At 37.7% G+C, this 13,540-nt stretch overlaps 1 protein-coding gene across 6 annotated transcripts in view; it reads right to left on the bottom strand.

Annotated features, from left to right (window-relative positions):
- INTU (inturned planar cell polarity protein) overlaps nt 1-13,540 on the bottom strand; it is a 32,492-nt gene that overhangs the window by 11,359 nt on the left and 7,593 nt on the right. For 4 of the 6 annotated variants that reach the window (XM_033160166.1, XM_033160163.1, XM_033160162.1 and 1 more), the window contains exons 2-8: nt 12,879-13,465; nt 7,368-7,453; nt 6,215-6,418; nt 4,335-4,453; nt 3,824-3,913; nt 3,462-3,539; nt 1,910-2,099 (exon numbers count right to left, since the gene is read on the bottom strand). In XM_033160166.1, coding sequence (XP_033016057.1) covers nt 1,910-2,099; nt 3,462-3,539; nt 3,824-3,913; nt 4,335-4,453; nt 6,215-6,418; nt 7,368-7,453; nt 12,879-13,465 — 1,354 coding nt within the window. The remainder of the gene's footprint in view (nt 1-1,909; nt 2,100-3,461; nt 3,540-3,823; nt 3,914-4,334; nt 4,454-6,214; nt 6,419-7,367; nt 7,454-12,878; nt 13,466-13,540) is intronic. The other 2 variants (XM_033160164.1, XM_033160167.1) reach the window with 2 other exon arrangements.

A 13,540-nucleotide genomic window follows, 5' to 3' on the forward strand; every position in this document is an offset into this window, starting at 1 on the left:
ATCTCTCAGTACTGAGACAATAGTAAACAGGTACACAGAATCACCAACAGATGCATATGACATTTCAGAACAAGAGCAAAATCAGGTTCCAAACTCTTATAGATTGCTATAATCAGGGCTGAAAGAAAAGCACCCAGTGGTTGCATACTTCCCCCTTCATAAATGAAAGAAAAATATTCTTTCTCAGTCTCCTAAACCCACTGTTTAATATAATAGACATGCCAATCTCACTATTTTCATGGATTAAAACAAGGCACGAAGTTCCCTTGAATTCTGGCAAAGCTTTAGTATCCAGCTGAGTTATTAGAAAAAATGTTTTTTTACTCAGGATTTAGTTTTTGTCTCTATGGAAATTTTCCAAAACATTCTCACACATTACTATTGTTTCACCCAAGAAGTGTTAAACTTGCACACTTCAGCATCTAGTGTGTTACAGTAAGTTTCATTAAAAAAAAACCTTTTATTTATAGATCTTCATAAGGTACCAGCCAAAAATATGTTCCACAGTGAAAAGAGCTTAATTTGTAAGAAAGCACTTCCTGCAGAGTATGTGAACAAGGTATCTTAGTGAGAAAAATTAGGTTTAAACCAGTGCTGCCAGAATTGTCAGCTACACAGTTGGTGTTCAAATAGTTAGCTTCTCTGTTCTTCCTAATCTCCAACTGAAAACACTTCCTGTCCCATGTAGGCAATCAATTTTTTTCCAGTTTGTGTTTTTTTTTTTTTTTAAACTGCTGCTAGCCTTCCACTTAATAATGGGATAAGTACCTTTTACGGCAAAATTACTCTTTTAACTGAATCTATCAAAAATATAAAACTTCACACTACAATTGTATCACTCCAAAAACCTAGAGAAGGGGTATGCTTTTAACAGACAATATTATGGGAATTGAGTTGTGCATAGCGACCTTTTAAATAATTATTAGTGCATTCACTTCACAGGGCTAAGTATTCAGAAATACAAGCCCAAATATCTTCTGAACTACACATTTCTTTAGAGCTGCCCTTTGAACTTCGGATTTACTACTGAAATTCATACATACACTATGCTAGGTTGTGAGAATGAAGTGTGCCTGATCTAAAAAATTTGCTGTAGTGGGCAAAAGTCTGCCCTGCCTCTCCCTCTTATGCAGGTTTGTGCCCCGCTGCTGCCACTGTGAGAACCAAGGCTTCATGAACTTCCGTCTCTTGATTGCTGGGGGCGGGGCACACCATGAGAGGGACAAAGCATTTCTCCCCTCTGTGTCTTATGCAGGAGCCTTCGTCCCTCCCCTGTTCCTGCAAAAAGGAACCCTTACGTTCATTTTCCGGCTTCTTACCTTCCTCTTCCTGGGGCGGGTGAGGGGGCAGGCCTTTCTATGGCCACCCACCTCTTCTAATAAGCAAAGCTGTTCCGTTTATTAGAAGAGGCGGGTGGGCTATAAGGCACACCACATCAGGGCCTGACTTCTCCTTTATGTTCTTGCTGGTCCAGCAGGAATGTAAAAGAGGAGGAGCTAAGCTGATGAGTTGTGCAAGAGAAAGGTGTACATGCTCAGTGAGTGATCCCTTGCATTCTGGCTGGGTTGTGCTTATTAGAGAAGGTGGGTGGACAATCACCCACATCTTATAATCAGCAGAACCTGGCTGGACCATAAGGAATAAATGAGCTTGTGCTTCAGCTGTTGCTCCTCTCTCCTCTTATCTCCCATGCTGTGGGTTTGTCATGACAAGATGCTGTTTTGCCACTCCCCAAATCATCTTTCGAAGGCACGTGCCCCCTCTTACTCCCCACTCAATTTGGGCCTGAGAGTGAGAACACAGCGTTTTAGGCAAGAGTTGTGCCTTATATGTAATATATGAAGATTCCTCTATGCACCTTGGGTTCTCATCTGTTAATATTTCTCTAAAAAGCTGTGGTCAGGGTTACCTTAATTTCTTGTGGAAGGCACAACCACCGCACTCCTGGAAAGTTGTATAAAAGCAATGCACTGCAGTTATCATAGTGTTGAGAACTAGGACTGCTACATGAGCTGAGTCTGGCAGGGTGAAGGGCTTGCTGGAAGAACAGGTTGAAAAAGTGATCCAACCGAGAAACATTTCCTACGTGACAAAAAGCACTGAACAAACATAAAGCAAAATTTAGAACAACAAGAAATGTCCTTCCATAACTTGTGTGCACAGCAGAAATTGTTTTATGGCAGGATACCACAATTTGACTTAACTTTCTGGAAGGCAGAAGGAAGCACAAGACAGCAAACCATAATTTCCCCTTTCATGCTATTTGAACTTCAATAGCGTTGTTTGCATGTCATGATAATTCAGTTAAAACTCTAACTTAGATATATAATATACAGCAAGGAGGAGAAAAGTGGATGGGATTGGGGAATTCAAGGCAAACCATTAACTATGCCATTTAGAGCATGAGATTCAAATGGTATAAAAAGGAAAGGAACTGGAACAAATTTCAGTTATGCACATTTCAGCATTTCACACACATTATTTTAGCCTTCATGTAAAACGCTTAAATTACAACTAAAATGAAATGACACATAATGTTTAATAGGAAAAAATACCACTTAAGGAAGTTTGACAATTAAGAGGTATATTAATAGTTGAAATATAAGAAGTGAATAAAATGTTTTCTAAAATTTTACTGGGGAACATACTTTACAATGTTTTAGACATTGACTGTGATCCAAAGAACCATACAACAATTTCTGCACATTTATGATACCTGCCTAGGGTAGGAGGAAGTTAAGCTTGGAAGAGCTCCTGGTTGAAAATATAATCCTCAAGTCTAGAAGCAGGTGATTTTTACTAGCCAAAATATGAAAAATGTGCACTCCTTTGGCCTCACCCCCTGTAGCAGCTTTTCTATGGTTACAGCATCCAAATGACTTTGGGACTTGTGTTTCTCTAAGAGCATCTCCCTAGGCCACATAGTGAAACATTCAAATGAAGTTTGAGCTATGGAATGGGGACGTACTGTACTGTTCAAAGAAATTACAAACAATGTCACAGGGCATATGCAAGAATTTAAACAAGCATGGAATGTCTTTCATTCCAGTTTATTATTATTATTATTATTATTATTATTATTATTATTATTAAGTGGCAACTGGAAAGTAAAGTGAAATATAAGTTATTATGCTCAGAACACAAAATCCATTCTGTCACTGAGAGCTGAAGTAGGATAATGTTTAGCAAATTATGTCAAAGAAACACATAAATTACACATAACCTGAAACTGCCCAGCTACTTCTGTACACAATAAAGCTTTGAAATTGAGTTTCTCACTATGTTGCTTCAAGACAAATCACCTTTGGAACTGCAAGTTTGCAAATAAAGGGACAGGGATTTGTGATCCAAATGAAAATTCTCCTTAAATCAGGTTTCAAGCAACACAACATCATATCCAAATCCCAAATTTGCAAAAGTATTTTTAATTACAAAACAGTGTATATTTAGGAGTATTTTACCTGTCCAGAGAGCCATACATAAATTTCAAAGTCCGGACAACATCTGCAATCATGTTCCTTAGCTGAGAGAGAGGGACACTGTAAAACCAAAACAGCTCCTCTAAGATTTGGGCTAACATAATACAATGAATACAGATTCAAATGACAAAATGAGCACAATCCAGGAAAAGTTAATTAGTTGAAACTAAGTGTCACTGAAAGTAATTGAATGCCAGGTCCAAATTTAGGATTACCAGCTGTTACGTAATGTAAGAAACTGTCTACATTATCCAGCAACAATATAAGAGAGCTAGTGGCTTATTTTAGGCATTATCACCACCATTTAAAAATGTCACTTAGAAAAAAATATATCACAAATTTACCTTTCAGCTGGAAGGCCAATTACAAGGAGATTATCCGATTCCTTCCAGTAAGCAACATGGATCAGTTTTCCACATAAAAACATTGATGAACTACAAAACATCAGCACACAAGGGAACAATTTATCATGAAAGCAGCTTATACAGAAATATATAGGCTAGAATACCTTCCCCCATAACTCTGATTAGCTGACCATAGTGGCTACATAGTAAAATGGTTAATTCTGTGATTTTGAGCTTATAATTAGGGGGAAGGTTGAATAGAGGGGGGTGAACTCTATCATCACCAATAACAATTCAAGTTTTTTTTTCCTGATTGATAATGTGGATGTTTTGGCTACAAAGTTATAGGATTTATTTTTTCAGTCAGTGTTTTATTATTTATCTGCAAATTCCACAAGCAGCATAATTTATACGAGACAGTTAAACATTACTGATGTGAAACTAGTATATCTATAAAATTTGTGCCCACCAGGCAAAGGAGAGAAAAAGGAAGGAAATAAAGGACTCTTACCTGATTATATGTGTTCCTGTCATGTTTTCCAGTATGTCACACAGCGTAAGAAATATTCCTCTTACACTTTTCATTTTTTGGGAAGCTTCTGATATGGGATATTGGTAGAGAATTTCTTGCTGCCAAAAAATGCCAGTTTGTGTATCAGTTAAGAAATGATTATTGATGAATTATATTTTAGCAGGTTTTAGCAGTTTCCTCCCCAGAAATCTCCTACGTGAAAAACTGCAGATAATGTTGCCTTTAAATTATCTTTGTGGAAAAAGCATATACTATCAATAGATAGTTCTATTTTGTTTTCTTACAATTATAATATGTATGAGTTGTAATGCTTAATTTTGTGGGTGATATTCAACGCTAGTCTGAAATAAACTGAAATATGATGTCACATGTTTCAGGATACCATTGCATAATTATCTTAACCTTTTAAAACAACAGTCAAGATTCAGATTTCAGATTTCAAAGTCAATCTTAGGCATATTTACTTGGAAGTTAGTCCCACTGTGTCCTAGTAAGCGCATTTAGAATTGCATCCTTAATTATTATTCTTAACTAATTTAACTGTGTCCTGGAGGCTCTTTCCCTTTTTCTTTCTAGGCAGTACCAAAACCCTGTTGGGAATTTTTTCTTTTCAAACTATTAAAAAGGACCTTCAATCTCACAACTGAGAGAACTGGCAAGTCTGTGCCATTTTCATTGAGTTTAATTATCTGTCTTTAAAACGCCCAACTAACGAGGATATTATGCATCAATCTGTCTCAACAAGGGCGGGGGGATGGGCTTGTCTTATCACACTGCACAAAACGGAGAAAAGAACCTTATTCCTTTTTAATGAACAAAAATACTTTTACAAGGTTCATCTATGAAATATCTATACTCTTTCCCAGGGAAAGAAAAGAAAATGCAAAACAAGGAACTTAGCAGCAACTTCTAAACATTAATGTGTTGGTAAGGTCTAACATGTATTGCTGCACCAGATTAGGCATCTTCAAAACAAACTGAAAGGAGCCTTGGGAATTAATGGGTACAAAAGCCAGGGATAATGGACTTAATAAAAGAAAAGAAATTGTAGTTGTAAACGCAGCGGGTTTTTTTCTAAACAGAGCAGCGTTCTATTAACTAGTGTGACAGTAAATAAATTACGTTTTAATTTTGGTTGTTTCTAATGTAATGTACTTTTCCTCCAATCAACAGAACTTTGGCATTATGAGAGCACTGAATGGAATTCTTGACATAGAACTGTGCAGCTGAAAGGCTGCAAGAGCCTCCAAGAACTGGACTCTAAAAATGCACCCTTTGTTGAAGAGTGTCTTTTCTCAGGGAAAGGAGATAATAGTCTGCCGCTCTGTGGTAAACAAAAAACCGTAGCCTCTATGAAACTCATTCAAATTCATGGTATTAAACCGGGAGCTATCTTATGAAAACTTCAGAATTTGCATACCAGAAAGAGCTTATGATGCCCGAGTCCTTGGTTTAGATGAGCACTAAAATTCTAATGGTGTGGGCAGCACTTGCTCTGTTAAGGCACACACATCATATAAAGATGAAGCAAGCTCAGGTACACCAAGCTGAAACAATTGCATGTAACATTCATATTAACAGTGCAAGACAAGATTAAAAATAGCTGCAACAGTGATTTCATTGCAGATGAATTTTCTTCAGCCGTTTCCCTGGGTACAAGGTATCAGTTGCCCCTGCTAAAACGTTTTAAAGCATTTTTTTCACAGTACTAAAGACGAGAAAGTTGCTATTTAAAAACAAAAAAAAAAAACCACAGCAGAAATTCACACACAGTTCTGAGTATTATATTTCTTTATTGCTACTACTGTAGTTCAGTATTAGTAATGGGTTTCAAAATTATTTATGTTAAGAATACATACCTCATCCTTAGATGTATCAGAATCCAGTTTGAGTGAGAGGTACATAATAATATGTGGTATACTTTGGATAGAGAACTGTGGGTCATCGTAATGGTCTCTCCACAACACTTTGAGCAGGTTATTCATGGAGGATTGTGTCTGCTTACATCTTTGTTGGGATGCATATTTTGACTCAAAGAATGTTGTTTCAAACGTAAGCTTCACCTATTGTAAGAGTTAAAATAATTTAACAGCTTGTACCTGCTAGGTGAAGAACAGTTCTTTAAACTGCTTTTGAACTTAATCCCAAAGTGTGACAGTGAGCAGGTTTCACAATACAGTACAAGTGTTTGGCTTATTCAGAAGTTTTTAGCATTAGCATTAGCTTGAAAATAGTCAATTTCTGCTACAGTATAAGAATTAATTTCCATTGCAAATCATCCAAGTTAAAGTTCTCCAGAGGTTTGCTTTCAGTGATCCTGCTTCTCTTTTGGCTCAGCTTGTTCAGTACATGAGGAACAAGTGAAATATAATACAGCATTTTGGGAAACCTATGTGAGAAGCAATAAAATCTTTCTACTGAATACCATCCAATAGCTTTAGAAATGCAGGAAGCATTTAATTCATAGCAGCCATCTGCTATGAAAGGTTTTATCTGGAATGTTTGAGCAACATGAAAATCAATGCTCTACTAATAAATGGACAGGGAATTTACTAAACAAAATTGTCTATTCCTGTTCAAATGCCAGCATACTGCAGTAACTACAGCAACTGAGTCTGGCTAAAAGCAGCCAGTGAACTAGATTCTCATTGGATATCATCCAATGTTTAACATTAGTTTTAACTAACAAGTTCAGGCATAATACAATCTCTTATTCAAGGTCAAAGGCAAGGGGGGTTGTTCAATGTTAGTTAGACAGATTGAAATCAATGGATTTATGTCTATTGATTTCAATAGTCTATTCCAAGTATGACTTTGCCCTTGGGGTGGAATTACATGCTTCTCCCCCCCCAACTCCCCCACACTCCAAAACAAAGGGATATATTTTGAGTGAGGCTGCATTTTATAGAGAAATGTACTTGTATAAATTACATGTAAAAACGCAGACTTCAAGTTTGTATGCTTTTCTTAAAACATTATTTTTTAAAAATTAAAAAACCGAGTATAGTATACCTGCATAGGACCAGGAATGCAAGACAAAACCCTTTCTATATTTTCAGAGTTTACATCAACATCATTTACTGCGACAAGAACATCTCCTGAAAGTTGAAACAAAAAAATAAGATTAAAATAGCAGCAGGCAAGCAGAACAAGAAAAGAACACGTTTTTTTGATAAGAAAGTATGGTACAGAAGATTTTCTGTTAAGAATTGGTTAAGCTACTACTGAACACTAAGGGCTAATTTGGCCCACAGGCCGAAGGTTTCCCACCCTGATGTAAAGGAATTCTTGGAAGGTCCAGTGTAAAAAACAACAACTTCCTGTTCCCCTCAAATAACATTTTCTTTATTCTGCCTGCTTAGCAGAAGTTTATATACCGGTAGAAGTCTGACTGACTTTTGAATTCATCTGTCAATCACATTCCTAATCTAATTACACAGTCATCACTGGAAGCAACAGAGGAATTCTTCAGAATAGTATGTGTGCTAACACAGCTGAGAAGGAAGAACACTGCCATTTTTGAACATACCAATTCTAGGTTTCTCAGCATCAAGCAAGTTGCTATATGGCGACAGCAAGTTTCTCCTTGAGACAGCATCCAGCTCAACTTTTGCATTTCTCTATTTGCCCATCAGGCACACATCAATTTCTACTAAATTCAATTCAGACAGCCTGGCCCCCTCAAAACACACTGGAAGGGAGAGAGATGGGATTGTAGAGTGTCCCCCTGGGTTTGCTGGAATATTAGCTCTGTCAGGCTTCTCCCTCATCAGCAGCCATTCCATTAGATGATGATTATAAAATTTCTACACCACCATAAACAGAACACTACCCCACAGTTTAAAAGGCAATATATTATTTCATTAGCCAAAGGCTAATATAGGAGGGAAAGAGAGTTGGGACTGCAGAGCCTCTTCACCTGCTCTGTAGAAAGACCAGCAGCTTCTTGAGCCTTCTCTCCTTGAATTTTTTTTATTTCAGTCAGTCATTACAACTTAAAAAACTTTAAGTCTGAGTTTGCTTCCCCCACTCATCTCCTCCAAACTGTTTCCCTTTACTGCCATGTCTTTTTAGATTATAAATTGAGTCTAATCAGCCCTGTTTAGGGAAGTTTTTAATGTCTGATGTTTTATCATTTTTAAAATTATTATTATCATTAATTCTGTTGGGAGCCGCCCAGAGTGGCTGGGGAAACCCAGCCAGATGGGTGGGGTATAAATAATAAATTATTATTATTAATGAAATTTGTAAGCCGCTCTAGGAATCATTTTTGGCTGATGAGCAGGATAAATATGCTTTATATAAATCAATAGTGAGTATCAGTGCCACGTGGCCAATATGACACCATCTTGCTTTTCTAAACTTTCTTTTGGAAAAAGCCTTCTGACTGCTGTGGGCTCTCCTCTCTTACATCTCTGATTGGCTTCTATGCCAGACAAACCATGGTTCATCAGCTTGAACCATGTCAGTTTTGTTACCACTAACCTAAGTTGTTACCCCTAACCACAGCACCTCCCCACCCAAAAAAGATTCCCTGAAGAGAAATTACCACTAATCAATCAAACTAATCTCTCAAAAACTAGAGAGGAAAAAATACGGAAATAAAGTTTCCTGTACTCAGCTTTGGGATTCCATTTTTATTTATTTTGTTCCTGCAGCTGTAACATTAAATTTTTCCATTGTGGCTGGATAGAAACTGAATACCTAAAATCTAGCCACCAGAGTATCACCGTTATTACCTTTTCTTTAGGCAATTCCTTCATAATAATGCATTGCAGGAGTAAGCTGCTCAAAAATGTCATGATGACAGAAGTTGTAAGGGATGCCAATTTTCACTGAAAATTCACAATCTCACTTCTTGTTAAGGCTCTTGTAGCTCCACGCCTCTTTACCCACCTGGTTAATATGCCAGGTGTCTTACTTGGAATACAGAAAAATTAATGGGGGGGGAAATGTTGGATGGCAGGCAATAAACAAAAAATGAAAATGAGTTTAGAATTTCTTGGCATGCTTTAGAAGTTAGCCAAAGTATAGGCCTGTACTAGCATAAGCTCATTTTAAAAAGGTGGGCAAGCAAGAGTACTTATCCACTTCACACTGTATCGGCAATGATTTAAAACTGCTGTTTTTAGATCACAAATAAAGCCTGAATAAAGAACCTCAATAGTTTTCTTAAAAATAGGGAGGGGGGAATGACACACTTGTTCAAAAGTCAGAGAAAGGGAGAACAAAATGTCAATTTTCAGTACTTTAAAATCAGCTGCACCTGTGGCAATTTTTTAAAAAATCAGATCAGTTTGAAATTTGACACTTTCATGGACCCCATCAGGTAGCCCATATATGCCAAGCTCAAGAATTTTAAGGCTTATAATTGCAGGCCATTGTTTTTCTTACTTAAGTAAAAGGGCACTACCATGCCCCTTTAATAAGGTACAGAAATATATTCATAAGGTGCACAACAGAAATATGCCATGCAAATTTCAGACAGCTGTCTTAAATAGCGGTCTTCTAAAAAAATATATTTGTAGTTATTTAACAAAACACATACACTGCTTGATAGTTAACAAAAGTTCCAAGTGGTTTATGATAAATATTAAAATTATAAATAAAAACAAGTAATTGGAAACATTCAAAACAATTAAAATCAACAGTAAAGAAACAGAAAACATTTCAACAGAAAACAAAAATGTTTTAAGCAGGCACCAAAAAGGCCAAAGTGCCTGTCTGGTGTCAGTAGACAGAGGGTTCTGAAGTGTAGGTGCTGCCACACTAAAAGAATGATTTCTTGCAAGTGTGGAACTACTGTGTGGCAGCCCACAGACTGAAGCAGCCAAGTGGGCACATATGAGGTAAAGCGATTCTATAATAAAAAACAGTTTAGATGTTGGCTGACTTATGAATTCTACGGTGCTACCTTATATGCTAACAAATCTTACCAGTTTATGATGATAGCTGAAGGTAGGTACCAAATATTCTTACCAAAGATGGGTAAACAAATACACAGATTTATATTAAATGAACCAATGTTGTAATTAGTCAATGTCACATCGTGGTTAGGGAATGACTTCCACGAGGCTCACTGGATAGTCTTGACAAAATAAAAAAATAAAAAATTCCTTCCAGTAGCACCTTAGAGACCAAATAAGTTTGTTCTTGGTATGAGCTTTCGTGTGCATGCACACTTCTTCAGATACACTGAAAGATTTTTGAGAAAGTCTTGCCTAGCCCATCTCAGAAAGTTCTATGGAGGCAATAAATGAGAATGATGTAGGCCCTGATCCAGCTACGGTTAGTTCTGAGTAAGTCCCGTTGCTTTCAGTGGAACATAACAACAACTAACTATAGCTGCATTAAGGCCAGGAAATATAGTTTAACCTACCGTTCAGATAAGGGAGGAAAGAAACAAGAATAAAGAAAAGGAGCAATTCAGGTTACAAATACACGAAATGATTAATTGGCAGAACCTAGTTAGCAAGATGGCAAATGCAATGAAGTTTTGTGATTTCCCAACAAATACTATGCTAGATTACTGCCCCAGGCTAACTCTTTACCCATAGCACACCAAGATTCATTATGGACCCTGCATCATTCCAAGGGTATCTGTCCTGCTGGTAAGTCAGGCAGGATTGGTGTTGCTTAAGGGTATTAGCACAGAGACATACAGCATCGTATCACCTTCATTTTAAGATGTACAGTACATGTATTTCCACTATAGCCTTCTCTGCTGTCCAGTTTAACAAACAGCTTGTTTCTTTGGCAGTGAAAACTGCTGTGGAAACACACAAAACAAAACACCATCTGGTTGCATGATTTTTTCCTACGTGTGCGTGTCTATTTCCATCTTTGGATTCCACTCAGGTACTATCCTGACTTACTCCTGGAACTACATGGTAGAGAATGTAAAGTTTCAAAGTAAGTGGGGGTTTTGTTTGTTTGCTTGTTTTTATAAAACTTTGTGATCACATCAGTTTCTTAAAAATAAACTTAAGTGTTCATTTTAAAAGCAAGATGTACAGTTCATTAAAAACTTTTCTAGTTCTAAATACACTACACTGACAAAAATTTTTTGCCAAAAAGCAAAATTTGATCAAGATATTTGACTAAAAAGCAATGCATTTGTGCTTAATTATAAGTTATTTCTGCCAACTATAACAAAATTTGTAACATACACATTTTGCTGTATGCCACATTTAGATCTAAAAGTACCCAGTGTTCACTGCACATCTATAATTTTAAAGTACTTTATAAGGAAATTATATATCTGGATATGAGTTGGCAGAAGATGCAGCTCACTTACCAGTTCAAAGCCAAAGGACTGAAGTATGATAGAAAGAAAAACATAACATAAAATAGCAGTTGGTAGCTTGGGATACTGCAAAAATGCTTTTGTTCAATGCTAATATGCTTTTGAACAAAAAAAATTAGTTTTAATTCTTCATTGCAATTTTCCCAAGTTGTCATATGCCTAAATGAACCTTCCATAAATGTAAAGTTCATAATCACTTAGTAGCATTCATAACGGATTTCATTTTTGCTAACATTAATGAGATTAGGTAAAGGGACCCCTAACCATTAGGTCCAGTCGTGTCCAACTCTGGGGCTGCGGCTTTCATCTTGCGTTACTGGCCAAGGCAGCTGGCGTACAGCTTCCGGGTCACGTGGCCAGCATGACAAAGCCGCTTCTGGCGAACCAGAGCAGTGCACGGAAATGCCGTTTACCTTCCCACCAGAGCGGTACCTATTTATCTACTTGCACTTTGACATGCTTTCGAACTGCTAGGTGGGCAGGAGCTGGGACCGAGCAACAGGAGCTCACCCCATCACGGGGATTCGAACCGCCGACCTTCTGATCAGCAAGCCCTAGGCTCTGTGGTTTAACCCACAGCGCCACCCGCGTCCCTATGAATGAGATTAGGTAGCCAAAAGCAGAGGTGCCGTTTAAGGAATTAAAAGGATATGTACACAAAAGGAAACCTTAACATTGTGTGCATTTGCATGTAATTCTTTTTAAAGGAACAGTGTTTACTGGATGAGTATGTGTGCTTGAGAGCTACCACAACATGCTTGCTCAGGAATAAAAATCATATTGGAACCTAGAGATATATTCTATTGGAGATGTTTCACATTGAAATTAGGAAAAATATTCAAACTGTGACGGACTCCCTAATACTTACTGCTATTATTATACAGGCAACAACCATTTCAGGTGTGTCCAATTGACACGTGATTGCAGACATGCAGGTCCTTTTAGACCTGGAAGAAGGCAGCTCGGGGTGCGCTTATGCCTGCTCTGCCAATGCACACGGGGGTCAGTAACGGAACCCTTGCACAATATGGTTGCCGTCTGCACATGCCGCAGGGACAAGTCTATTGTCCAAATAGAGCTGAGATTCCTCAATCCATGGCAAGACCATGAGCATGCAAACCAATTAAAAAGTTGTCACTTGGACTGAAATAAGTAACTCTTTCACCTCCCACAATACTGGGTTGCATGGCCAGAACTGTATAAATTGTGACACTTACCAATCAAGATGTGACCAGACTTTATTGCTGAGCTGCCTGGTATCAAACCATGTACTACGAGTTTCTCTTCGCTGGCACTTCCAGATTCAACACTGTGATTATGTTTTTCTGTTTTTCTCCATGGAGATTGATGGATAATCCCTATTAATGATTCCAGAAGCTTGAGCTGCTCCCCTCTCTCAGCATTTGATAGCCTCTTCGGATTGACATAAAGGCAGACATCTTTGTACCATTGCTGGGCCACATCGTCCATCCTCTGACCAGAATGGTGTTTCAGTATGGATGCTGGGCCAGAGGCATGAACATCGCATTTGTCACTTGACATCTTCTTATTAGAATGTTTTGATAAAAACCTTTTATATTTTAATATTTTAGTGAACTTTTCCAGCCTGTGTTCACTCTTTCTATCTTTTTGAGATCGCTCACGAATGACCTCAGCTTCATTTTCACAAAACCTGACACGGTTCACCACAGGCATATCCGGAGAGGTGTCCCGAAGGAGAGTCTCTTCCTCATCTTCACTCAGCTCTAGATAGAATAATTCTCCATTTTTCTGTACACTATCTAACCATTCAGGTTCAAGGTCACTGTGAAAGACAAGGGCAGTATTAGAATGACAGTGAAGAACAGAATGACTTACAATGTGCTTAGTTTTGCAGCCC

Source organism: Lacerta agilis, chromosome 9, assembly GCF_009819535.1.
Source record: "Lacerta agilis isolate rLacAgi1 chromosome 9, rLacAgi1.pri, whole genome shotgun sequence".
Taxonomy (NCBI): domain Eukaryota; kingdom Metazoa; phylum Chordata; class Lepidosauria; order Squamata; family Lacertidae; genus Lacerta; species Lacerta agilis.